The following is a 27407-nucleotide window of genomic DNA, read 5'->3' as shown; positions in this document are numbered from 1 at the left end:
AAGCCATCATAAAGATGTCCACTTTCTCTTTCATAGGTACCTCTGGTTGTATTCAAGAGAGAAAAGGAGGTAGCTAGAAAACTGGAATTTGATGGATTGTACATAACCGAACAGCCATCTGAAGATGATATTAAAGGACAGTGGGATCGCCTGGTTATAAATACTCCGTACGTAAAATTAAATGGTTATATGTAAATCGTTTATAAATTTCATAGTTCATTAAGCCACTGCTCACTATTGAGAAAGTTTTAAAAAGATAACTTCCATCCCTTTCAGTGACTCAGTTTCACATTCATACTGGACAGCAGTATTCTCCTGCCTTTCTCTCCCGTGTCATGCTAACAAAATTTTTATATGACAAGAGAAGTAAATCTAGTGTAAAATAGCAATCCCAGAATTCAAGTAGGTCTGACAGGAATTACTGTCAGATTGTACACATTAGCAAATACTGCAGTAGTCGTACACTGTTTCTTAGGAGATTTATCTGCTATTCTGTGAGTGAATGATACAAGCAAGTGTAGACAAGAAAAAGAAAAATATCAGTAAGCTGCAACAGTCTGTAGGAGTGACAGAGGGAAATACAGCAAGTCAACTTTCTTTTCTGGAAACAATGCCGTCTACAGGCCATTTTTCAGAATTTATCAAAACAACTAGAATCATGTTTTGGTACTAGTGTACCTAGGCTTAGATTCCTGTCTTTCTCTAATAGTATCATAATTTAAGGACAGTACAGAAAGCTTGAAAAGAATGAAGATGTATTAAGTTATTTACAAGTCACAAAGTAATCGTGGCCAGTATGTGCAGGCATAAGTAAGCATTTGATAAAAACAAGTCAGCAGATAATAATCATATAAATGCATCAGAGTGACAATATACTGCCAAATAGCCAAAATACCTATCTTATCAGTCATACTAATTTTTTGCACATTATAAGAAGTGCCCTTAGTACCTTTATTGAAACTAGAATGTCTAAAATATTGGAAATTCTTGAATGCTCTGTTTTCCTACACTTGAATTTCAATAATTTTTCCTTAATTTCAGTAGGAAATACAGATAGTGCATATTTTAAAGTTACAGTAGAAAGTAATTGGGAAACTGAAGAGCTTGTTTAATTTCTAAGTCATTTATTAACTATTGATAGCAAGGTATCTAGACATCCAGTAAGCAAAACCAAGGATGAACTAATGAGATACATTGTCATCTTATCCCAACCGACATGCTGCACAAGCTATTCTCAGCATGGTGCACTATCTGCTGAAGTTGACTATAAGATTAAGGTTAATTTAAGCAGATTAATCCTTCTCTCTGATGTCAACTGACTCTCAAGGTTTAGGGCATGTATTGTACCATCAGGTACCACTGCTGGAGAGTACCCGGTGCTGTGTGTTTATTGAACAAAAGAGGTACTCTCATAAATGCAGCACCATTAGATATTTGTGGTAAAAGAGACACAAGCTGGCTACATTAGAGACATAGTTTGCTTAAAAGTCTGAGAAATCAAGGAAAGAAAGAATATAGAATGCAGGACCAGAATGTAGCATCTGAGTCACTGGAACTGCCTTTAGCTGGAGTAATTTCATTCAAAACTTCAATTCAGAAAAGTCGAGCATGTAATAGCAGTTGGGAAGCTTTCCTCTCATCCCAACAGAACAGTGTTCTGGAACCTCATTCTTCCAATGTTAACGCTTTTTTTTTTTTTTTTACCAATACTGTTCTTTAGTTTAAAAAGTTATTTATTTTTCTTTTTTACCTTGCTGCATATTTGCTGAACTCAGTGTTACATCCAAGAAATGGGGAGAGGAAAACCTACATTATATATTGTTTCCTGCTAAATGGCATTCTGCAAAACTGACATCACATACAGTGAGACCATCAGAATGACTAGTTTCAGAGCACTGCTATTTAGAAGACAGTTCAAGAAAAATACTTTTTTATGATCCAGTTGAAGATCAGGGAAGCTTTACTGATAGGAGAGAACACTATCTTTTCTCTTGCAGGTCAAAGCTGATGTATTTCCTAGTGTCTGTTGTAATACCACTCTTGGATAAAACTGTTTACTAATAGAAGCATCATGGTTGCTCACTACTCTGAAAAAAATCCAGGAATTTTCAATAAAAGATACCCTGACACCTCAGCACTTAAGATTTAGTGCTTTGTTTCTTTCTCTTTTGGATACGCAATAGCTTTTCTATAAATTACCTGTGTGGACATGGCTGTTCAGAGGCAGATGATGCAAAATGCTCTTTAGTTGAACTGTCTTGCAGCTTTAGAATTACAAATATATTTTTACCTTGTCTTGCTTTGGGGTGTCAGATCCAGTAACAACAATATGATAAACCTGAGAACAGGCTTACCACTACCTCCTGTTTTTGACAAATGATCTTAGCAATTTTCTAGGATTTTTAAAATATTTTCTGATTTTTAATTTTATGTTGGCAAACTGTCTACCAGTTCCCAAGTGTTGAGCCTCTATTTGAAATGTAATCCAGTGAACTTAGAAATCATTTATGGTACAAGTCTCTCTTATTTTCCTCTGAAAATCATTGTCTGTATTGATTTTATGGCTAGGAGCAAATAAGTATTTATTTTGGAGATGAATGATATTACAGTGGGTACCCTACTATTATTGAGTTGTGAGGCTCGTTAGGTAATAACATTTAGCCTACTGTCCTGTTTTAGCCAATCACCATCTTTTTGGATGTGAAAAAGAAAAGGTGGGGCGAGAGGTTTATTTTGCAGCAAATTCTAATTAATGATAGCTGTCGTCCAGTTTAAAAGAAACTGTTCTCATAATTCAAAGTCCAGTGTGTGACTGAATTAAATTGTACCAGAATCTGTAGTGATCAGGAACTACTTCTTAAAACTTTGTTGTTGTCAAAGAACTTGTCGAAGTCAAATAACTTGAAATATCTTTGCCTTCACTGTGTAGGTCCTTTCCTAACAATTACTGGGACAAATTTGTAAAACGAAAGGTAGGTTTTTTTTTTATTTCTATTATATTAGTCATAGAAATAATCTGCTAGTCAGTTAATTCGGATATCTGTGTAATATACTTCTGTACACATAAATATACAAATAATTGAGAACTGAAATTTGTTTTACGGAAGTCATTGTTGCGGTGTCTTGGTGAACAGGCAGCTGCAGTGTAGATGGGAGGAGGGAGGAAGACACAAGGCTGTGCTTTCCTTCCCAGACTCGGGCATTCAAAATAACTTTGTGCTGTCAATCAGGCACACAGGTCTAATTTACAGTCATTGTCATCTTTAGGATACAAAGCCCCCTCATCCCTCTAAAAAAAGAAAAACATGCCAGCTTAAATGATGGCAAATTATACCTAAGCTTTTAGATAATAGCCTTTAATGCTTCTATTTTCCTTTTTTATGCTCCCCCTGCCTGGCTTCCTGGGCGTTCTGACTATTCTAGTAGTGCTAATTGTGAGAGACTTTTTTTTTCAATTTCTGTCAGCTGCTGGCTTAAAGTAGGGTGAATGTCACCAAGGTCTTTCTCAAAACAAAAGTTTCTCTTCTTACATTCTTAGGTTATTAATAAGTATGGAGACTTATACGGAGCAGAGCGCATAGCAGAACTTCTGGGTTTGGACAAAAGTGCCCTTGATTTTAGCCCAGTGGAAGAGAGCGAACCAGAAGAGGCATCTCTGGTGTCATGGTATGATTTCGAGATTCACAGAGAAATTATGTGTTGGCATAACTTCATCATCAAATACAAAAACTGATTTTATATTGGAACTGTAGCGATGTTTTCCTTGGCATGGAAAATTCAAATGGAGAATTCTTCTTAATGTGGAAGTAAAACAAAAAACCTTCTTGTTTGTTCTAAACCAAACTTATACCTCTGTTATCTAAGTCAGAAAAAAATAATGAGTTGATGCTGAGTCAGGCAATCTTTTGTTTTAAACAATAATCAATGCAGCATTGATTTTTTTTATTTTTTTTTTTTAGGTACTATAACACAGTTAATATATAAACCAAAGGACAGAAAAAGTATTGATAACAAATATGTAGATGCCAGGTATCTAGAAAAAAATGTTTTCCTGACTTAATCCATCAGTGAAGATGAGAGTTTGACGGTATCCAAGTCCCAGATTATTTAGGCTCCTACAAGAGTTTGGTTTCCTCGGTACTTAAGGCACACAGAACAAGGTTTTACTTTTGCATGTCCTCTAGAGCCTAATTGAGTATTTAGAATCTTGCAGAAGGCATTCACTTTTCTCTCAGTAATTCTGGCAACATTTTACACTAGACGGAACAACTTGTCTCTTGAATTCAAGTAATTTGGGTTCCACAGTTTGCTACTTTTGACAAGCATTTTAATTTTTGTAAGTCTGGAGTATGGCAGTGTCGCTCCTACTGAAATGACTCCACCAGTTTCAATGGTTTAGAAATTCTTTGTATGTACTTAGAGGTAATGAATACTCTCTGAGTAATGAAGCATCTACATCACTCAAAAAATAAAAAGGTAATGTATATTACCACCTTCAGCAAACAAATGTGAAGCACCAATCCTAGTTTGTTGTTTACACTTAGAGAATTAATTAATTACTTAATTTTGACATTGATGCATTTCAAAAATTTTGTATTTCCTAGGTTAAGCTCCATTGATACAAAGTACCACATTTGGAAGCTTGGAGTTGTTTTCACTGATAATGTGAGTATGTTAGCCTACAAAATTATGCTTTGCTTTACTCTAAACATGATTGTATGTCTTCCACCCTCTACTTTTATTTTAAACAAACATACACAAATAATATTGCATTACAGAGCCATTTAATATATATTTTTTTATGGCTTGTGGTGTATGAAATTGCTTTAATTTATGTGAGAATTGTCTTTTTGATTCCAAATGGCAGTATGCATCTCCTCACCACTAATACAATGTCAGCATTTTGGAATTTAATGGTACATTCATTCAATTTTGTAGAAATCAATTTAGCAACTAAAGCTATCTATCTTTTCTAAAATAAAGCACAGTCTACAGAAAGTTATTTTTTATTCTTGAAGCCTGTGTTTGCCATGGTTGGTTAATTATTTTCTTTCATACCTTCTGACTTGAAAGGACCATACTTGTATTAAAATTCTTTTTGTGTGTGTGTGAATTCTCTTTTTGCATCCTCTTGAGTATTCCCAAACAAACAAGAAGGCCAAGGTGAATCCAGTGAAGATGTATAAATTCATTGTGCCCGTAAAGCAAACTGAGCCACTGTTCTTCAATAAGAGCTTTCACATCAAAGTGGCTTCAGGTTCACTGCCTGTTGAAAGCACAAGCTGCTTTATGTGTCAGGCTTTCTGGGTGTCCTGGTTGACATGGTCTGAGACTTAAACAGAGTGAAGTGTCTCAAGAGAAATACAATGTATTTTCTCTCCTTGGAATCCATATTAAAAATTAAAGTACTATGTAGCAAGCTCTCCAACCAAACAGATTAAAGGTAGGGGATTTTGATGTTAATAACATATATGCTGAAGACTGCCTTTAAATATATAAGATAGAGGTCTCATTAGCGTAACTAAGCAATAAACACTCCTTAAATGTATAGTGAAGGTGGTAAAGACAGAATAAGACATTCTTTTTGAACGTGTAAAATAGAGGTATTACATTCACACTGTGATTCCAATCAGACCATGATGGTATTACTTTATTTCATGACATGAGTGACTAGAAGTGAGCTGTATTCTGGATCCGACAGTGCACATTAGCATCTGCTGACACTTTGTCACTGTTCACTTTCTCTGCAGTCGTTTTTATACTTGGTTTGGTACACGACTATGTCCATCCTTGGGCACTACAACAACTTCTTCTTTGCTGCTCACCTGCTGGATATCGCTATGGGTTTCAAGACATTGCGAACCATCTTGTCTTCAGTCACTCACAATGGCAAACAGGTTAGTGCTACATACAGAGTTTTGAAAATCAACGTGTTTTGTAACACTGGAAGTACTGGAAAAAATTGTGTGGTACCCAGGAAATACTGGAATGCAATCCATTTTGATCATGACTGAATTAAAGAATAGATCCTATTGTTTCTTCTGCAGCACATTTAATACATGTTAAATCCTTTGAAATGATAATAATCTATACCCACAGAGTGCTGATAGCTAAAGGTTTGTCACAATAGAAAAATACAAGAATAGGAGTTAAGACCTAAGCAGCTCCTCCTCTATGCTCAATGATGAACTGATTGGTGATAACTAATAAGAATTCACAATGTCTCCTCAGCTACAGCAGTAATAATGACTGGACACTGAGATTTCAATGTGCTTAGAGGTGTGGGCATTCTGCACTATGGAAAATGTTTATATGTCACTTTGTCATGCAAAAATCAGATTATTAAAATCCACTTCCAGAACTAATTGCTGAAACTTATGCAGGGAATCATTCTCTGGTCTATAGAGGCTCTGTGTTCATAGCTAGCGTACCAACAAAACCCTGCAGCTTAACTCTGATGTATCCTTTGTGTTTTTCCAGCAGAAATTGACCAATGGAAATTTCTTCCCTTATCAGAAAAGCAAGTTTCTAAAGTAGTAAATGTGAGAATGTTTTCAGTGTCATCACACAAATTAAATCTCTGGGTTTATCCTTTTCTTTTTCCTCCAAGATGACCCAAGTCATTTTACTTTAATGACAGATATATTTTCTTCGAGATTTTCATATATGTAATACTCAAAAGTGTTTCAACTCAAAACCACAGCTTTGAGTACGTATTGTTAACAAGGAAAGATTACTTCTTCTAATCCTGTTGCTTTTCTTGCTAGCAGTTATGAACACTGAAAGACAGCTGCATATTTTCAATGTAAATGTTCACTGTGGGAGCATACTTACACATCTGCAGAAAATGATAAACTGACAATCAGGTTGTTATTCAATACTCTTCCATTTATTTTAAAAGAGTAATATCAACTGTTGCACTTTTTAAAATAGATAGCTTTCAGTTACTCCTTTCCAGAGTTGCATCTTCACCAGCTCCAACAACCAATATTATCTAGTCTCATTAACTGCCGAACTTTTTCACCTAAGGATCTTATTTGCCTAAAGGCAGGACTGGAAAATTACTTTCTCTTTGGTTATCTAAAAAGGGTTCTATCCACTGTATAGATGGCTTTGCAAACCAGCTGTGGAACAGCAAATAGACTATGATAAGTCATAATAAGGCCCAGGTGAAATTATTTATCAAATTAACTGAAGGGATTTTTTTATAATTTAATTTTCACTGTATATACAGTTCTTCAATTTACTAGAATTTCACTTTTAAATTAAAGAGTGGAAACATTGCTTCAGTGATATATAGTTTGTATGCATATAGCTCAGAAAGATGGAAATAACCTCAGTTTCTTGGTACAGTTTTTCCCTTTGATTTTCACGTGAGAGCAGGGTAAAGCGACACCTCTACACTGATCCAAGCAATAGGGAGACCTCAAAGCTGCCCTAACTGCTCTCTTTAGTTTCCTTATCGGGAAAGGTACAATATGATACATTTCCAATACTTAATGCACTGAGCTATCATATCTCTTCAGACAAAATGAAATTAAAACCTACTTTCATATCATGTCTCCATTCACAGCTTGTGCTTACTGTAGGACTCCTTGCTGTAGTAGTGTATCTTTACACTGTTGTGGCGTTCAACTTCTTCCGCAAATTCTACAACAAAAGCGAAGATGAAGATGAACCAGACATGAAATGTGATGACATGATGACGGTAATTAAAATATCACTAGCGTGCTTCAAATTCCTTCTTGAATTTTCAAAGGGATATTTAAGATAAAATGATAAGCAAGGAGGGATGCTTTTTTCCTCAAATCCATGGGTCTCTTCTTCTTGCTGTATGTAATGTTGAAAATGTGAATGGTCTTGAAATGCCCTCTCCATCCTCTGCTGGTTTAAGCAGTAGATAGATGACACTCACCAGTATAGGAGGATATTCTGGATTTTTCTGCTAAATACTGTGGATTGTGATTTGCTGCAACTCTTTCAAGTGAGAAGATGGCAAATCTTAAATTACATGGAAGAAATTTCATTACAAACTGGTCAGCCATGCAAAAAAAACAGCTGTGTTGTTGCCGCACAAATAAACCCAGTCTGTTTCCAATGTTTGCAAGCGTGCAAGCTCTCCCGATCCTGATTTGGATTACGTGAAGTATATGATGCTATTAGCACTAGTTCTAAAACCCTGCTCCAAACTGCTTCCAATTAGTAATTCAGACATGAAGGAAGAAGCTGAGGGTGAGTAGAGGGAAATTAAAACTTATTATGGGTGATAATATAATGCTACTAATTTCCCTTCTGATTTCCACCTGTTGCCACAGAATGTTATTTGTATCATATTAAAAGATACTCTACAGATACGTTTTATGATATGAAGAGGATTTGATTTTCTTACTGTGCAAAGAGAACAGCACAAATTCAGGCATTAAAAATGTAATTTTCTGAGTCTGTGGCCAGCTCATTTCTTCCATGGAATAGTTACTCTTTGTCTTGTGTCATATGCCAAAGGTAGAATAAAATACCTCAGAACAGAGGTGTGTCATAGGCTTCACAAAATGGTCTTCCCTATTCTTGAACTTTCTTTGAAACACTCAGCGCAATTCAGATGTGCAAATGAGAGGAATTCTGGAAACTGCTTAAGCATTATCATTCAACTGGTCCCTCTGCGAGCTGGATACAATGGTCTGGTCATAAAAATGATGGAGGAGTAATTGGAATAATGAAGCTATATTACATTATAAACCACTCCACCTAGTGAGGCAAATCAATTTCATTTTTAAGTAAGATTAACCTCGCGCCAGCATCTTTTACCAAAAATAAAGTTGCATTATGAAAATGGATGTATAGTTCTGTTTAGCATTTGCTTATGAAAGATCAAATTTGTGAAGTTTTATGATTATTCAACACAAGCACTGCTGTCTCAAGTGACTTCAGAACACTGGCTGGGTTTAGAGATTTCCATTGTTTTTAACACACATTGTGTGACTGAAGGTGCTTTACAAGATCCTGTAGCTGATTGATACAGGAATATCAGTAGTTTAACACTCCAGCAGAAGATTCCATTCTAATATATAAATAAAACTTACATAAATAAATATCCAGATTTTTAAAGTTTTTTTTCCACGTAGACTTAAATGTTCAAAATATATGACACACAGCAACGTTTTTGTAAAGTATTTTCTTCCGCATCAAATAGAAGACAGGCTATGTTTCCCAGATCACAAGTAATTTATAGTATACTAAACCAGATATCTAGTATTGCAAAATGAAATTATCCAGAAACCACCTAAACACAGATAGATCTACGTGTTGTGAATATGTCACTATTTAGTTTATGCCAACATGTGCCAACATTTCTAAACTCCATTACAAGATTTTAAAACTTGTCCTCTGCTTACTCAGAGCAAGCTAGAACCTTAGGAATTAATATAAGGGGTAGAATATAATTGAATACAGTAGCAGATACAAGAAAAATGCCCCCCAAATGGTCTTAGTCTGTAAGTTAAGTCCTAGGGAGTGAGGAGAGTGATGCTGACTCCCCTTCTTACCAAGTGCACTTGAATATGTAATCACATTAGTTAAAATAACAGATTTTTGATGTAGTGTATGTGACATGTAAGGAATGTTATTATGTGTTCTTTGTTACTGTCACTTGCAGAATAATTCAAAACAAAACAAACAAAAAAACAAACAAACAAAAAAACACCCGAAACCTGAACACAATCAGTTATGGTAAATATACCTGTAATTTTCCTCTCTTTTTTTCAGTGTTACCTGTTTCACATGTATGTGGGTGTACGAGCTGGTGGTGGCATTGGAGATGAGATTGAGGATCCTGCTGGAGACCCTTATGAAATGTATCGAATTGTCTTTGACATCACATTTTTCTTCTTTGTGATTGTTATCCTACTGGCCATTATTCAAGGTACGGTCACTTACCTTAGTAGAGACTATTGGAATTTAGTTTGCTGAAGTTCTGCAATGCCATGTTTGTGTTTGAGGTAAATTTATCAGTATTGCTGTGAAGACTTATTTCTGAGCTGATAAAATAAATAATTCTGAAAGTAATTATTTTGTACTTAATTCATAATTAATGCATTGTCCCAAGTACTACACAAAGCACAAGGAACAGAACGTACCTGGCTTATGGTGTCTATGAACACGCTGACAACTACCCAGCAATGACACAGCATGTGCAGGATCACTGTTCCACCTGTAATAACCATGTAACCTCAGGGAGCCGTGCTGTAGGCACTTTGTGTCACGCCTTTGGTTTGGAACCACCACAGCTGGCTGGGGAACGGAGATGTTTCCATTGGAAAGGGGAAAGGACAGGGAGAAAGTCACCATGGCCACGTACCCACTTCCTCTTTTCTTTAGAGAATGATCTGCAGTTTTAATGGGTTTACAGAGGATGAGACCTCCTTTCAGTGACTGTCAGTCATGACTCATTGTATGAATCAACCTAAGACTGTTAGGCAAAAAACACTGTTTTATGGCAGTCTGGTGGAAAAGAAAAAATGTAATCCATCTACACTGAGGGATACTTATGAATGTCACAGTCCTGCTAATGATCCAGCACTATTATTAATGTGTTGGAAGCAGAAGAATAATGCTTCAGATGTGAAGCAGGATCCCCAACTGGGCAGGGGGCTGCGGGAGCAGAGTTGTCTTTGTTGAACAAAAGTTGGGATACAAGAGTTCTATGAGAAGGAGAATGAAAATGAAATTTTTTCACGGGAACAAAAGAGCTGAGATCATGGAAGCTTAAATTGACCAAAATTTAAGTACAGAGAAGCCTTTTCACTCTCAAGATTCTACTTCTTTGTAAGAGAAATTTTTCCTGCTAGGAGTGCAGTGTAAACAAATGTTAGATGTCTGGAAAGTGATAGATAGTAACTTGAACTGTTCAACCTAGACATACATAACTACACTGACCTCCAAAGACAGCAGAGGTTGTCTGACAGATATTACTAGAAATATGAAAATTGCTAAGGACTAAAGAAGTGTTGCTAATCTTCCATTTGAAATAGGTCTGATTATTGATGCTTTTGGTGAATTAAGAGACCAGCAAGAACAAGTGAAAGAAGATATGGAGGTATGAGTAAGCACATTACACTTTTTATTACTCTATTCATCTAGATTGTTACTAGTTAAAATAGTGTCTTTGAGTTAAAATCCTTTTGTAACCACAACTTGTGTTTCCAGACCAAATGTTTTATTTGTGGAATCGGCAATGACTATTTTGACACAACCCCACATGGCTTTGAAACACATACTTTGCAAGAACACAACTTGGCAAACTACCTGTAAGTATATTTTACTACTGGAATTATGATAGAGAGACCTCTCAGCTCCAGAGTAATTTAGGTGCACACACACACGTTGCTGACAATCCTAAGACAGAATTCCATAGAACTAAGGAATATCTCCATTCCTTTTCTCCCCTCCTCTGCTCTACACTGCTGGTGATCACCTTACACAAAGCTACCTTAGTGGAATGAGACCTGAAGGCACACCAACTCCTTATTCTTCTGGAAGGAAACCCAGATATATGGAATGATAGGGAACAACAGTTTAATATGTTGCTTCAGTTTGGAAGTTTTGATTGTGACTTTTAAGGGCTTGATAACATTGACGAGACCATTAAAAATTAGCCTCAATTTAACAAAAAGAAAACCCAAACCAAAATGTCAAGAACAATTGAAAAAACAAAAAACAAAACACTTCTGCAAGATTCTTCAAAGATAAGCTACAAGAAATAATGTACAAGTCTAATCCTATACTTCAGTGACAGTGCAGCTTTCTGAAACCTTGAAACAATCAGGAGTTGTGTTTAGCTTGTTGCTCAGATTCCCAAGACAGTGATCTTCTACTTCCATGAATATAATAAATACAGAACAGATCGAAGAGGATATTTTAAAAGTTAAGCTGGCGGCATTGGTTACTCGTACAATAACGATAATTATATGTGTGCCAGCAGAACCAAAGGAGCTGAGCTGGTGGTATCTATCAGTCTGGCTTTCGAATACGGCAGCTAAATTTTTTAAAGCCTCCTGGTGTGGAGGCTGCATTATTCCTTGCATAGCAACTGACTCTGCAAAATCAATGCACATTACTTTTGTGAGGCAAATTTCCATTAACAGCCACAGTTTTACCAGTCTACAACCTCCAAGCTTTTCTTACTATATTAAATTGCTTAACTAGTATATGCGAACATGTAATTTACAGTAAATTAAAAATGGCCATTTCCTTAATATTAGAATATATAGTGAACAATCTTTCTAACCTGGTTGCCCTTTAACATTTCTCTAATTAAAGTCCTTACTTTACAATGAAAGCACATACCAAGTTTAATTCTGAATACACTGCATGAGATGTGGCCGAGTTGTGTTACATATAAACTGACCATTGCTAGTGCTCAACAGCCTTCCTCATCCCTTCAAACTCTCCATGTTTGGGTGAGCCCAGGTAGCTCAGATAGGCTCAGCTCATGAGCTGTATGGCATTAAGCATTTGAAAATCTTGGTGCAGCTGAGTGTTTGTCACACTTCTGACTTCTTGCACAGTCGCCATAGTAACTTCTTCCAAGGTGAGATGGTGGAACATATGTGTATAGGAGTTGGCATATGTGTAACCCAGGTATTGCTCCTAGCACTGAAATGAAGAAAATGCTAAATCACATTTTGCTACTTCCACAGATTTTACATCTGTTCACACTTCCACAGAAGGGCTGGAGGACAGACTTTTCTACTTTAACATAGGCAATTTAGACACCTAATATAGTAACATCCTTACTTTGCTGCTTGGTGTAATCTCCCTCACATTACCCCAGTCAAGGAGAGGTTAGGCAGAGATGTTACCTTTTCTGCATTAATACCCATGTTATGTGCTTGTTTCAGGTTCTTTTTAATGTATCTCATTAACAAGGATGAAACTGAGCATACTGGTCAGGTGAGTAGAAAATTATGTTTTTTTTTCTTAAGATTATAGTGCAGCTTTTTTATCTTCTCCAGCCTTGTAGTTGTGTACCACAAGGTGGAACTGATGTACCACCAAGGAGAGGAGATGATGCATGTATGTCTTCTGCAGGTGAAAGAAAATGAAGGGTTAAAAAAAAGGGAGGGGATGAGCTGCAGAAGTGTGTTGTTCTGCCCGGCACTGAACTGTCAGAAGTCAGTTACTAGTAACCTTACTGTCATCTTATCTCTGAAATGAAACCCTGAAATGTAACAGTTGTCGTTTATTCCCGAAAGACTAAAGTAGTTACTATAGCCTAAATCCACATATGTATATAAATATAGGTATACAGGTATATGGATGTGTGTATGTTATGTTTAGTGTTGTTAGACCCTAAATGTAAATAAATAGGAAAGTAAATAGGATGGAATATATCTTCTCTCAAATAAGCAGCTGTTAAGCAAGCACTACAGAAGTACCTTATCCTTCAATGTTTTCCAAGCAAACTAAACCACACTTTATATATACAGATTGTGTACATGTTTGCTCTGATATAACTAGACTGAAATTTACACTTACACAGTTTTCCTAATAGGGCTTAAATGTCAGTAGTACTGACTCAAGAAAAGTGTAGAAAAATATTTTCACAAATGTTCTTGAGTTCCAGTGTCTTCACAGTTCTGCTCCACAGTAAGAGGCCCTGTACCTGGTTCCTGGTAGAAGTTTCTCTAGAGCACTCACTGCAAGGTGTCTGTTGAAATAAATACTCTTTATCATTTTTAGGAGTCATTTGTGTGGAAGATGTACCAAGAAAGATGCTGGGATTTCTTCCCAGCAGGGGACTGCTTCCGGAAACAGTATGAGGATCAACTTGGCTAATATCACAAAAGAAATAATTTATTGATGAACTGTTAAGATCTAGTATACAAAAAAACTTCCTTTGATTTCATTGTGTAATTTCACAGCTTGTATTTGCTTTAAACGTCTTTAAACTTCAAGACATACACACAACTTGACACTATTTCATGAGCTTTTTGTACCTACCGTATATGGAACAGATCTTCTGTTGGAACTTTTATGAGAAAAGAAAAAACTATGCCAGCTGAACTTAAGCCTTCCAGTTCAAACACGGTCCGAAATTATAACAACTTCTTAACCACATCATTAACCTGGTGTTTGCAGTACACTTGAAAGGGCTAAAAGGTGTCTTAATTGCACATTAGACATATAAGAACTTGAACATCAGAGGCCATGCCTCAGAAAAGATACTTTAACTAACTAACTGCTGTTCAGTTTTTCCCCCGCAGTATTTGCTAGTGAATGTATTAAGATACAGCTTGAAATGCTTAAAGCAAAGAAAACATTTTCAAACACTTTGTCAACCTTGAAACATTAAGTGCCTTAAAACCTCTGTAGACATAGCTATGCAAACTTTTTGTGTTAGTGTTCGATGAACAGATCCATTATTGCTTGTCTGTCTTTCTGTATGAAATTACACTTGAAGTTTGTTTATATACTACCTTCAATAACAGCTTATTAGATGCTGCTGTTAAAGGACATACACTGTTTCAAAATGAATACGATTAAAATCTTAGGCCAAAACAAAACAATGCTCGATGGTCACCTGCAAGTAGAAGTTACTAGGATTATGCATTTTTTTCTTCTAATAAAAAGTGCCCACTGCAATAAAGGATTATAAACCAAGTATTACCTTTGTTGTCTTCTTTCTCATTTTTCTACAATATGGAGATGTGGCGTGAGGATGGTGACTAAAAATACACGTATTCATTGCTCATTCATAGCTTTATTTTAAGGACTACGCGTAGCAAGTACAGGGTGAAATAAATGTTCTCTTCATGTGCTGTGGCATGCATCGTTAGCAAGGAAATCCCTAATTTCATCATAAATTTTGCACCTCTATAAGAATATTAGTCTTAAACAATTTTCAGTTGCATCTAAATGAATTTTGGTTGCACAGAATTTAGGTGCTAGCAAAGAAAACCAGCTATTTGTACACTGAACAAAGTGAAAAGATAAAGACAATAATGAGAAGATAAAGGAAGATTGAACTTCCTACTTAATGTTTGCTATATTCAACTATTCATATAAGAAATCTGAGCTTCAGGAAATCATGCTGTCCAGCCAGTCTTCAAGCTCTTCCTCAGTAACGTTTTTAGATGTACTTTGCTGTGATGCTGTACCTTTGTCTTCCAGCATGTCTGATTTTAAAGGGTCTAGGAAAAGTGAAAGAACAGAATTGAGTATCTGGAAATAATTCCATATCAGCTCTTTGTCCCAGATAATTTTGCTTTTTTATGCACAACTGACTCTATTTACACATAATCTCCGTCTTGAAGTACAGCAAGTCATATTCCAAAAATAGTAGCAACAATATAAAAAACAATAAATAAATAAATAAATAGAGGCAGCTTGATGAGCTCAACCAGAGCAATGCGGCTTCTGTCTGATTGAAGGGGGCAGGGCCTGGGCTGCAGCAGGTTCTACGTGACACCCCCTCCCGCTCTGTTCGCAGTCTTTCCCATACACAAAATCATACGCAAAAAATCAGACATGCTAAAAATTACTTTACAGCATTGTAGACTGGGGAGAAATAGCAAACCATCTCCATCATAACTGACAAACGCTAGTATAACTGCTAGGAATACAAACAAAAGGGTTTGCCAATTTTTCTGAAGTATAAAAATGTATAGGTTTTGTTTCCGTACAAAATTGATTTTTTTTTTTTTAAATCAATACTAGTAAAGTGTGAAAATAGGATTTATAACAAGCCATCAGAAAGAGCTGTCGAGGCTTCTGTATACTATTAGCACAGTGAACTAAGGCCTGATAGTGTTACATAAAAACTTTATTTTATCTTCCTTTCACTAAAATTCTCCAGCAGTGCATTGTTGTTTTTTTAATTTAAAATATTGCTGAATCGTAAGACCAAGGCTGTTCTGCAGAAGAATTTCTCTTAATACGTAAAATGAACTGACAATGGCAAAACTTTAGTTTAGTTTGTGGGGAGTTAAAATTGAAAAGGAACAAATGGGTCAGAGAACAACCCCAGATAAATGAAAGGCAGTATGACAGAGGTAATGACAGCAGTACTGTTTGATGACTGGCTAATTGAGAGTTCAGAAACATCAGCAAAACAGAAATGGAAATTAAATAAGGGCATGCTGAGGAGAAGAGAAACGTTACCATTTTCCTTATGATCCATTTTCAGCTCTTTCCCAGTTGCTATGTTGTCGGATAATGCTCCTGACACCGGTCTGTTTTCTGTATCCATGGGAGCATCTAGATTTAGGAGAATATCTAGTTCTTCATCCAAATGGTCAGTCTCTTGCATTGATGGTGGATGAGCTCCCTGAAATGGTTCTCCTGCACTTGTCCTAGGACCATTTTTACTTCCAGGCTCTGATGGAGCAACAGAATCACCAACAGGATGAGAGGCCAACACAGTTTCACGTTGAGCCAGAGACTGTCGGAACAGCAGCTCCCTCCTCTTGCTGTCTTCAATGATTTTAGACTTCATCTGTGGGAGTTCTACAGGTGTTGATGCCTAAGAGTACAAGAACGAACTTGAGTCTTTCTAATGAGTAACCTCACTTTCACCATTCTAATTTGGATTGTAATTCATATTTGCTGCATTTGATCACTTAAAAAGGTACAATGAGTTTCAGCAGAATGTAATTCAGAAGTAAATGTAAACTAAAGTTATCCTGATAATGCTTGTACAGAAACGAAATACAAAATACAAAGCCCTTTTATCCCTCATTATGGAAGATGAGATGGAATGCTATATCAACAAGTTCCTTTGTTTCACAAACACATCCTGGAGAGTTACTTTTCTTTAGTTCTGTATATTTTGAAAAATGTTACCAAATTACAAAACATTATCAAATAGTGAAACAAGAAATGGCAACTCATTAGTTAACCACGGAACACATTCTGATTTTATCAGGATGCCCTGGCATTTGTAACACTGCGCCATATCTTATGACCACATCACCAGCCAGAATTACAAGACAAAGATTAAATGTCATAACGCATGCTTTATAACTCTGATAAGAGTTCTAGTCATGGTCTAACTTTTAAGAAGAAAATTGTATTTGAAAGTAACATTTATTTGCAGAATCCCTGCGACATCACATCTGCAGACATATTTGAGCTCTGTTGAGAAACAGCACAGTTGTGTCAGTCACAGAAGCACTTTGTGCAACTCCAAAGAGAAGTAAAATCTCTTCTGTAAGGGTCATGTTTCTTTTGCCTTGATTGAGCAGGCAGATCCTTTTTTAAGAACTTTGGTTTTACACTCAAGTCTCATTGGTTCATTTACACTTATGAGTATTTTCTTTTTTACAGTCTGAAGAAACTTTTTTTTCTTAAAATTCTCTTGCCTTTCTTTTTCTTCACCAGGACATAAATGCATTTTCTTCACCTGTTTGATTGACAGTTCTACCTGTTCTAACACAGATGCAAGTTTGATTCATGGAATAAATATTTATGTTGATATTGGCTATTTAGAAGAATATATCACAATTAATTAAAATAACAAACAGAAAAGAATGGGAAAGCAATTTCAGAATTTTGCTGCAAGCTTTTAACAGCTGCTAACAAGAGAAGCAAATAGACAAACCAGTGCAATCATTCCATGTCAAACACACAGATACCTGCCTTCAAATCTCATGTACTGCACATTGAAGCATTTTGTTTAAAGCCAACAAGTCACAGAGAGTACTTGCACAGGGGTATCCTGCATTACCTGCCATTCGACATGCCAGTGTCAAGAAATGTATTTAATTATAAAATACATCCAACTTATGTTTGAAAACCAAGTTTAAAGTAATCATTCTTGCATAGATTATTTAATTTAAAATATTTACAGCATTTCACAGCATTACCTGCACAAGTTCAGCAGCTACATTCAGCCTCAGGTGTAGAGGCAATTCCTGAAGGGCCTGGACCAGTGACTGGCAGTCAACAGAAAGCGCAGAGAACTGAAACGTAGTTCAACACACAGTACACATGTATTAAAAAAAAATAACTAACAGTGACTAATCTATTACATTCTCCTGTTCCACACATTTAAGGAATGTGAAGAACAATCTAATGAATACACAGCATCTAAAAGATATTTGCAATAATAGCAGGAATTTGTAGTTTTAAATTACAGTTTCAAAGCAGTTTGGCTAAATTACCATATAAACACCCACAATGCAAATTATCACTTAAAGGTTTAAAAACAGAGGATGAAGTTTTAAACAAGGTATATATGGAATGTTCCTTAGACAACGCCTTGAAAATCTAAAGTAGGAAACAGTTCTGCAAGTTGACAATGACATAACAGGCTTTTCCAACTCAAACATCTTTGAATCTGTGAAGCCTACTTCCTAGGAAATATCTAGTTATTTTGCCACTATTTTTATGCCTTTTCTGCTTAATTTTGTTTCATTGTAATCACTTCAGTTTACAGTTCTATAATAGCTTCTTGTACACAATGTATAGACAGGCGAAGAACTGGAGACAGGTGAGCCAAGAGGCAAAGGCAAAGAATTTGGCAAAGTGTATCTAGAATGAAAATTAGACTCGGATCCAGCTTTCAGGGGAAAGAAAGATGGTCAGAAACAAAAAGGAGAGAACAGGTTGAAGACCAAAGACAACGGGAAAAATTAGATAACGCTGTGAAACCATTTGGGCCAGGCTCCTGGATTAAAATAAGAAATTAAAGGATGAGCAATGGTGGCCAGTGCAGTAAACTGTTCCCAACTGATGTAAGATCAGCGAGACTCAGTAAAGAGTCTGAAGCAACTGATTTGGATGAGGCAGGACAAATGCCTACAGCTTGGTAGGGACAGGGGCAGAAGAACGTGCCCACCCAACACACCACCAGTTCATGGCGAGCAAGAGTGTGGGACCAGAGCTGCGCAGTTGCGTCATGGGCAGCCAGAAGAGTATTTGTGAAATCCACTGGCAACATGCTTCATTCTGCTTACAAGGGCTTCAGCCATTCAGAAATGAATTAATGCTTTCAAATGACCTAAATGACAAGTCTATGAGGAAACTATCAAGACGTTAATATTCTGGATATTGACATCCTACACACTGGGAGAAGGAGGAACTGATAAGAAAAAAAATACAGAGTCATTGAAAGACTGTTTTTCACTGAACAAACATATGATGGTTTAATGCTGCACTTGATTTTATTAGCTCATTTTAATTTGACTTTGCAACTTTAATGTACCTTTAAATTTCACTTCCCAGGGAATAATTATTGTCAATAATTTAGGAAATAAATTGCAAACTTTAAAAATTTGAATACAGATGTATGTTTCAAGAGACACTCAAGCATAGTTACTATTATTTTCCCTTCAATAGACAGATTTCCTTGTACTTTTCTTCCGACACTACTTAAACACCCAGCCTGCTGCTTTGATTATTTTTCATTGTGGGGGAAAAAAAAAAAAGGGTAAGATCCAAGAGCCTCCAGCATTAGAGATAAATGAAAAAAAATATACAAAACAATGGGTGGTGTTAAACAATTTGTTGCTGAAAGCACAACTGCCTAGGTATTCTTTGCCAGGCGATCATCCATACAAACTCATTTGAATGATAATTCTGTTACCTGCTTATGGCATATGCTTTCTCTATCCCATTCTTTCTCATCAGCAAATCGGAACTGCGTAAAGGAATCTCCTACAGAAAAGAAACAGAAAAAATACTAAAAAACAAACAAAGAAACAAAACAACCAACCAAAACCAAGAAGCTCTCTCCAAAGTTCCCAAGAAATAAATTCAATCAATAAAAGTTATGTCTTAAAAAAAATTTGCATTTAACTTCAGTGCTGCTTGCACTCAAAATATTAAACTTTAAGCCAAAGTACTATAGAAAGAATTTTCTATTTCCTATTTGCAAAACAGTACTGAAAAAGTGCAACAAATTCAAAATTGAATGTGGAGGTTGTAGGTACCATATTAACAAGCAATATTTTCATTGCAAAGTTGAATATGTACAGTATTCACAGAGTACATTTTTCATTAACAGCTCTGAATGTGCTATAGATAGACCTTCTCTATCACCATGCAAATCTCTCAAAATGGATTATAAATATCCCAAAAATCAGTCTATACAGACCAAGTGAAGATTTCTTCTTGTCTGATAGCTAAATTCCCCAGACTCTCTCTTCCATGAACTCATCCCTACTCCAGCACGCCATCAAAAAAGTCACTGATCCCTAAACTCCATATGCATAAGGGACTGAATTAAAAGAAACCTTATATAGGGCTAATTAAGCTACATAAGTAACCTTAGTTACACAGGATCTTCTAACCTCCTACCATGTTCCTCTAAGACACAAGGAACTTCCTCTTACTATAAAGGGGACTTGGCTTATTATTTTGTTCTAGATGTGGCATTTCTACGGCAGTACCATGTGAAATACATTCCTGAGTTTATTCACTGAAAAAAAACAACCAACCAACCCAACAAAAAACCATCACACAATTCCAGGAACTCAAAAAAATTAGTGAGGTATACGACAGACAAAACCTGAAAGACTAGGGTTGCAAGATGATGGTCAAAGGTCTGGAGTACCAGAGAGCAAAGATGTTGCTGATGCAGTGTATCGGACATCCACCTTCTTGACCACGCCGTTTGAGAACAAAGAGCTGTTTCAGCAGCTCTATTAAAAACAAAGAAACCACCACCAACATCCACACACAAAACCAACAAAAAACCAAACACATACCAGAACCACCACCACCACACCACAACACTGTTGAATTGTTATGTGAAGGAGATGAAATTTGATCCTGAGAGTTGCAGATCACTTGTAAGTTACTAGGCTTCAGTCCAGCAGTTAGCTGAGAAGCAATAGCTCATTCTTTCCACATGGGCTACAGGAAGTTTTCTGTGACACTACCAACAACCGAGCATTTAACTTCCATGTGGTTCTCAGTTTCCTGCCTCCCCGTCACACCTCTGACAATTCCCAAATCATGCCCTTAGTCCTTATACAAAGTCTCAACATATAATGTGCTGTCCCCAAAACTGGTTTCTTTTCCATTGTCTGCTTGTACCAAAAGCTGAGGGAGATCAGCCTTTCAGCAGTTCTGCTCAATATTGCAACCATCGGCCAGCTTCTGTTTTGCAAACAGAATGAGTAAGTACCAAAATTGGCACGCTTCTTTGCCAAACAACACAAAAGGGAGCCCCAACTATCTCCAAGTTGGAACGTAAAATTAATTGGCCATGGCTTTTTTTTTAAAAAAAAACATTTAAAATGCGTTTCTAAATCACTACATTTCATGTATGCTCCTTGGGTACACAATGCACTCACGTATCTGATGCAGATGCATATACTAATGATACTGTGTGCCTGGCATGTTCATCATCGTCATCTTCAGAATCATTCCAGGAAGAAACTGACCTTCTCAGCTGAGCTTTTATATAGGTATTTATGACCATTACCATGTTCAGCTTGAATGTGCATCTCCCTGTTTCCATTAGGTTTATCCAATATTGTTCAGCATTATGGGGTTGACATCCAGCCTTACCTGACCAGCAAGTCTTTGGTTTACATTCAACTCCTCCAGATATTACCATCTTAAAACAACCGAAGTCAAACAGCGTAAGTGCAAATAATTAAAACTAAGCGCTCAAGTTAACATTTAGTTATCTAAGCAGCAGCCTAATTTTGTAAATGTTTAGTTCATACAATTCACAAACACCAAGTTCCATGACCGCTGGGTACGCTCAGCAGTATGGGAAAATAAGATCCTTTGTTCCTGTACCCATCAGCAGATGAAAATACTTCACTGGCGCACTCACAGTTGACTCACTGCTGACAAATGTGCTGCCTTCCTCATTGTGCACAGCACAACAGCAAATAAAGCTCTGTGTTTCAAAACATCTAAAATACTGTTAACGAGTAATAACTGAAGCTGAAAATTAAAGAAATCCAAATTCATTCTTCAGTCTCATGATTTTAAAATGAGTATGAAAATGTGCAAATTAATTGATGTTTTAACAGCTCATATTTTAAAGGGTCTGTTTAGTAACATATACAAAGAAGTTTCATTGAAAAATAGTTAAACCAAGTGATCCTCAAAGTCTTCATATCATTAGAAAAAAAGCATAAGTTTTTTCATCCAATATCCCCAAGACTCCTTCAACTATTTCTCACGCTGTCACAGAGGAAATAAGAGTTTGCTCTTATAAAGGAGTAAGATTAAACTAAGGGATTAATCAAATGTTTTTGGTATCTGAGAATGACCAGATGCAAAGCAGCTAAACAAACACACTTCATCAGGAAAATCCTCTGGGATCAAGAACTGGTTTATGATTCTCCACACTCACAAAGCTGGTAATAACAGATCCTCACTTTCATATTGTATTGCTGAATTAAAGGCTGTGACTTAAACTGCAGTTTAACTAGGCTCTTTAAATCAGTTAACAAAGCATGCCTTTCAAATGGAAAAGCAATAACTACAATTCACAGTAGCACATTTAATGCAAATTAGGTTAATGAGAATGTTGGTCTAACCAATTATCTTTTCACAAATTCCTTTACCCTGAAAATAACTTCCTTTTATGCCATGAATACTAATCAAACGTTTTGCAATGACTCCAAATTCCTTCCAACATAAAAAATACTTTTATTCACGTGAATAGTTTTTATGTTACTTACAAATATCACTTGGTCTTCACCTACAGAGCAGCTAAAAATAATGTATTCAAGTAAACTTCACACACCATCCCTGGTAACATTCATAATAAGCCTTAATATTGTTTATTGTATAAACTGTAACTTTATTATGAAAGAAGAGCAGATCTAAAGCACCATGCTTTCCTAACACTTTAATATATTTTAAAGCTAAATCAATTGATTTAAATATAACATGTTTCATAGTCTCATTAACCCAATTGTGTCTTCATACAAATATTCACCGAATAACAGAATCAAACAAATCCTACCTATAATCTGTAACAAATAATTTCCAATCTGTGAAATTATGAGTCTACAAATAGAAAAAAACAATGGGGAAAAAGTAATTTTCAGTAGGAAAACGGACATATCAGCGGAGTGACTTTGTTCATTTTAACCCTCTCATTAAAAACAAAATAGATAAAACATTACTGAAGACAGGAAAAATATTCTACAGTCTTAGAGATTTTTGAATTAGAGAGGGGAACAAAGAATCAATGTATCGGGATCCTTCTAAGACTGACATGACTGCAGCGGAGCACCACCAGGGCAAATACGAGAGTCTAGACTCATTTTTTTAATCAGAAGTTACCTTCTCCTAAATAAGCACCAATGATTTTCCTAATTTGATAATTTTGAGGTTTTCCAACCTTTGTTCATCTCCCATTTACATTATTTTGGGAATTCAAGCCTCTGTGTACAAGTCTGTTTGCTCAGCTATAGAATATGCAATAAATTTATGATGGCAGAATGCAGCTGAACCAAATAAACCACAACAGAAAACTACAACTTAGTTGCATTCAGGAAGTTAACCTAACCTAAAGTATCTCAAAAGCATCCTCTATCTACTACCCTGTTCAAAGTTCTTCTTGAGTTATGAAACGGAGAAGTCCATCTTTAGAATAGATTTTAAGCAATTTTGCAAGTTTAACTTGCATAAGATCCCTTTACTCTGTGTATTGATCCCCAGTTCATCGCTATTTATGAAGGATGTAATATCAAAACAAGCTAACTGCCTGTTCCACCATGAACTGTAACAATGCAGGAAGAAACAATTTCTTTTTAAGATGAAATAAGAGCCAAATCCTCCAATCTAACATTTTTTTTCTGCAGGGAAAAACAATCTGGATTGCAGTTTAGGCATTAATTATGCTGGAAATTTTATCCAACATCAATAGTTCATATAAGACTGACCAACTGTCTTGAGGAATATAAGCAACATATTCTTTCCCTTTTAATAGTGCACAACTTCATGCAGGAGGTGCAAGAGAAGACAGGAATCTATAGATCAAAGAAAAGGCAGGCAGCTACTAAGAAATGAATTTTAAGCTAACTTATGAGCACAACAAGAAAACTAAAGCTTACCAGTCTTTGGGGATTGATTAGGTGTGAGTTAATCTTTCTCAAACTGGAGAATAAAGCATGAGGAAGTATTCCTACTCATCCATGCCGTAGCTTGCTCTAACTAGAAGATTTTGAGAACAGCCTGGAAATAGTAAGAACCACAGACTGGGTGTTTTTGAACATCATCAGAACGAAAAGGTATCTTTTCGCCTTGCACAGTGTTTCCACATAGTGCTATTTATATATATAATTTTATCTACGTCTACTTTTATATATAATATTTACATTAATTGTCTATCTACAATTAATGTTCACTTTATATAAAAATCTCTTCGGATAAATACTGCTGAAGATTTCCTTTTATAGGACACCTAATAGCTTTCCTTTTTTTCTCCTTCGGAAGGAGACTTATATATATACAAATTCATGATAAATATTATTTCAAAACTAGGACATGTACATTCTGCAAAGGTTTTTATACACATCATAAACACAATCATCCAGATACACTAATTTTCCCACAATGAGGAAGCCTATAATACTGAGAAACAGACTTCTGGAAGACACAAAGATTCCAAAGACTCTTCATAGCAGCTCTAATAACATCACTAATTTCTACTTCTGCTTTTTTAATTCCTCTACTTTGATAGAGTACACACTGTAACTATTATAATTTCCTATGACTAAGACTGCAATGTTCTACTCATGCAATTTGCCACGAGCATAGATTGAGTAATAGCAATTTTCAGAATATAAGAATACAAAAACAACAGATAAAGACCCTGTAAGAACTCAACATCTATTAATTTTATTCAGATATTATTAAGATCAATATATCACAAGTCACTGCAAAGTCTGTCTTTTATGAAGAACACGACAGGTATTTCCAAACAACATACCTTCACCACAAATGCTTTAGCACAAGCTACATTTCTCCCTGTTCTACTGCTCAACAGTAGGTCGCACAGTCATGTAGTACAAACTCCAGAAGGTTTATGCAATGGCTCAGCATAACGATTCTAATTACCAGTAGAACACACATATCTAAGTAAATATTTTAAATAACACTCTTCTACTGATATCAGTACAAAATTCCTGAGCTCTGTGCAAACATTCAGACGTCAAGGATATTTGTAGCCTGCACTGCAAACTATAAATCATATTTGTAATCAAATTCAAAAAAAGAACAATATAATAAATTAATTCCTTGACACAACTACACTAGTACTACTAGTTACAATTTAAAAAGTAAATACACGGATTTGACCAAACAGCAGGATCAAGACTAAACGTCGACCTCAAAATTTAAAATGTGTTGCAGTTAAATGAGTAAGAAGGAAGAATCTTCAGAAACTAGCGCTGCTTCTGGAACAAGGAGTGTCTATTCAGGAAGAACAGAACTAGTGTAGCATATAGAGGAACTGCAGCCTATTGAAATCACAGTCAGATGCCAGTTTTTCAAATGAGGATCAGGGTGAAACCAAGAAAAGCCAAAGAACAACAATGTTTCTTAAAAAAAAAAAAAAAAAATATATATATATATATATATATATATATATATATTAAAAGCTAAAGCAGAGGTTAACAAGAGTCAAAACAGGAATACAGTACAAATAAAATGACACTTGAAGAGGGTCAGAAAAACAAACAGTGGTACACACGCTTCTGCATGAACACCAGGTGACTAAGAAAGTGGAATGCCTTTGAAGCCTTTATTGCTTCCAGAAGTTAAATGACAACACAGAAATACCAGGATCACTGAAAGGAAGACTGAGGAAGACAGTGCAATACCAGTTCCATGTGCTTGATGGACAAATTGGTAGAAACTATAAGAAATTTAATGGATATGTGGATAAATATAATATTTGAGGGAAGAGTCAACATGGCATTTGAAAAAGAAAATTCTGTTGCATGATCTAAGCTGACTTCTCGAAAGAAGCAAAAAAAATCATGCACATAAGCAAGATCTAGCTGTTGTAATTTACATGTGTTTCCAAAATCTTTCACTGACATCCCACTCCCTTTTCCACCCAAGACTTCAGAGCAGCAAAAAGAAAGCTTTATACGAACACGTAATTCCCTAAAAGTAGGAAGAAAATGAGTTAATTATCAATTTTTACATTAAAAGCAACCACCACTGCAGTTCTCTGGGGTCATATCTGTTTAACTTCTTCACTCAATTAAAACAGAAGAGAAAAAAAGATGAGAAAAATGAAGTAATAAAGTTTGCTGATGATACTGAGCTTCTCATGGTAGTGTAGATGAAAGTAGGCTGTGGAGAATGTCATAAGAACTTCACAAGCTTGAGAAAGTAGATTTTAAAATGGCAGATGAAACTCAATGCCAAAAATGCAAAATGCTGCAATTTTAACTTCATGTACAAAATAAATTCAGAGCTGACCAACACCATCCAGAATCAGAATCTCAGCGCTCTACAGTGCTCAAAGAAAGAAACTCTTTGGAACTATTAAAAAAGCAACAGTGAACAACACACAGAACACCATTACATCCCTATCATGTATTACTATCTTGAACACTGTGCAGTCTTGGTTTCCTGTATGAGAAATTTAGTAACTTAAGCCAAGAGAGAGGAGCCCAGGGAACACGACAGAGACCTAAAAACCATGAAAGGCATAAAAAGAGCAGAAAAGGACTCACTGCTCATTGTCTCTTCCCGAAGAAGACCTGGAGGCATCAAATGAAGCCAGTAGAGAATGCATTCAAAACAAAAAGTGGCAAATCTTTATAAATTGAGGTCATCAGATGGTGCAGATGCCACAAGTTTCCACAGATGCAAGGAGGGATAGAAGATAAATACTTTCAAATACAAAGATTCTACATCTGGCTCAGGAAGTCCCTGGGACATAAATTGTTGCAGGTATTTGGGAAAGTAGCATATCACAGATCATGTTCAGGTGCCTTACCTCAGCTGTCTCCAGGTGGACTCTTGGGTCTAATTCAATAGAACCAACCTTAAATTAAATAGCTTTTTTTTTTTTTTGCTACTTGTAGAGTTCTTTCTCTTAATTAGTTGTCTTTCCACAGGAAAAATAGGAAGGAAAAGTAGGTAATGCACAAATTTATTTCAAATCTCTACCTAAGAGTTCATTCAAGTCAATGCACATTTTAACATCTGCAGGGTGTATAAGGAGGCAGCAGACAGCACACCCATACAGGAAATGGTATAAACAGCATCAGACTCTCTCTGCTTTCTAATTAGCTTTTCCACATTTTCTTAAATGTATCCCTATATGTAATTTTTATTAAATATTTAATGATTATAGCTTAGAATGCAACAAAAGGGCAAAATACTAAAACAAAATGCATTGAACAAAAAAGTATATTTAAAATTTCACCCAAATACAGTAGCCTGATGTGGCTCTTCATAAGTACCAGTCC

The 27407-nt window shown here is 35.9% G+C and overlaps 2 protein-coding genes across 11 annotated transcripts in view; one reads left to right on the top strand and one right to left on the bottom strand.

Annotated features, from left to right (window-relative positions):
* RYR3 (ryanodine receptor 3) overlaps positions 1-14654 on the top strand; it is a 255759-nt gene extending 241105 nt beyond the window's left edge. For all 10 annotated transcript variants that reach the window (XM_071809340.1, XM_065840054.2, XM_065840053.2 and 7 more), the window contains 11 exons: positions 37-167; positions 2930-2972; positions 3539-3666; positions 4605-4665; positions 5751-5897; positions 7574-7708; positions 9763-9919; positions 11028-11092; positions 11203-11303; positions 12897-12948; positions 13738-14654. In XM_071809340.1, coding sequence (XP_071665441.1) covers positions 37-167; positions 2930-2972; positions 3539-3666; positions 4605-4665; positions 5751-5897; positions 7574-7708; positions 9763-9919; positions 11028-11092; positions 11203-11303; positions 12897-12948; positions 13738-13833 — 1116 coding nt within the window. In that variant the 3' untranslated portion in view covers positions 13834-14654. The remainder of the gene's footprint in view (positions 1-36; positions 168-2929; positions 2973-3538; positions 3667-4604; positions 4666-5750; positions 5898-7573; positions 7709-9762; positions 9920-11027; positions 11093-11202; positions 11304-12896; positions 12949-13737) is intronic.
* An 84-nt stretch (positions 14655-14738) lies between these two features.
* AVEN (apoptosis and caspase activation inhibitor) overlaps positions 14739-27407 on the bottom strand; it is a 98301-nt gene continuing 85632 nt past the window's right edge. The window contains exons 3-6 of the mRNA XM_065840058.2: positions 19583-19653; positions 17862-17957; positions 16159-16519; positions 14739-15188 (exon numbers count right to left, since the gene is read on the bottom strand). Of these exons, the coding sequence (XP_065696130.1) occupies positions 15076-15188; positions 16159-16519; positions 17862-17957; positions 19583-19653 (641 nt within the window). The 3' untranslated portion in view covers positions 14739-15075. The remainder of the gene's footprint in view (positions 15189-16158; positions 16520-17861; positions 17958-19582; positions 19654-27407) is intronic.

This window comes from Patagioenas fasciata, chromosome 5 (assembly GCF_037038585.1).
Source record: "Patagioenas fasciata isolate bPatFas1 chromosome 5, bPatFas1.hap1, whole genome shotgun sequence".
In the NCBI taxonomy this organism is placed as follows: domain Eukaryota; kingdom Metazoa; phylum Chordata; class Aves; order Columbiformes; family Columbidae; genus Patagioenas; species Patagioenas fasciata.
This window is presented reverse-complemented; position numbering and strand designations above follow the sequence as displayed.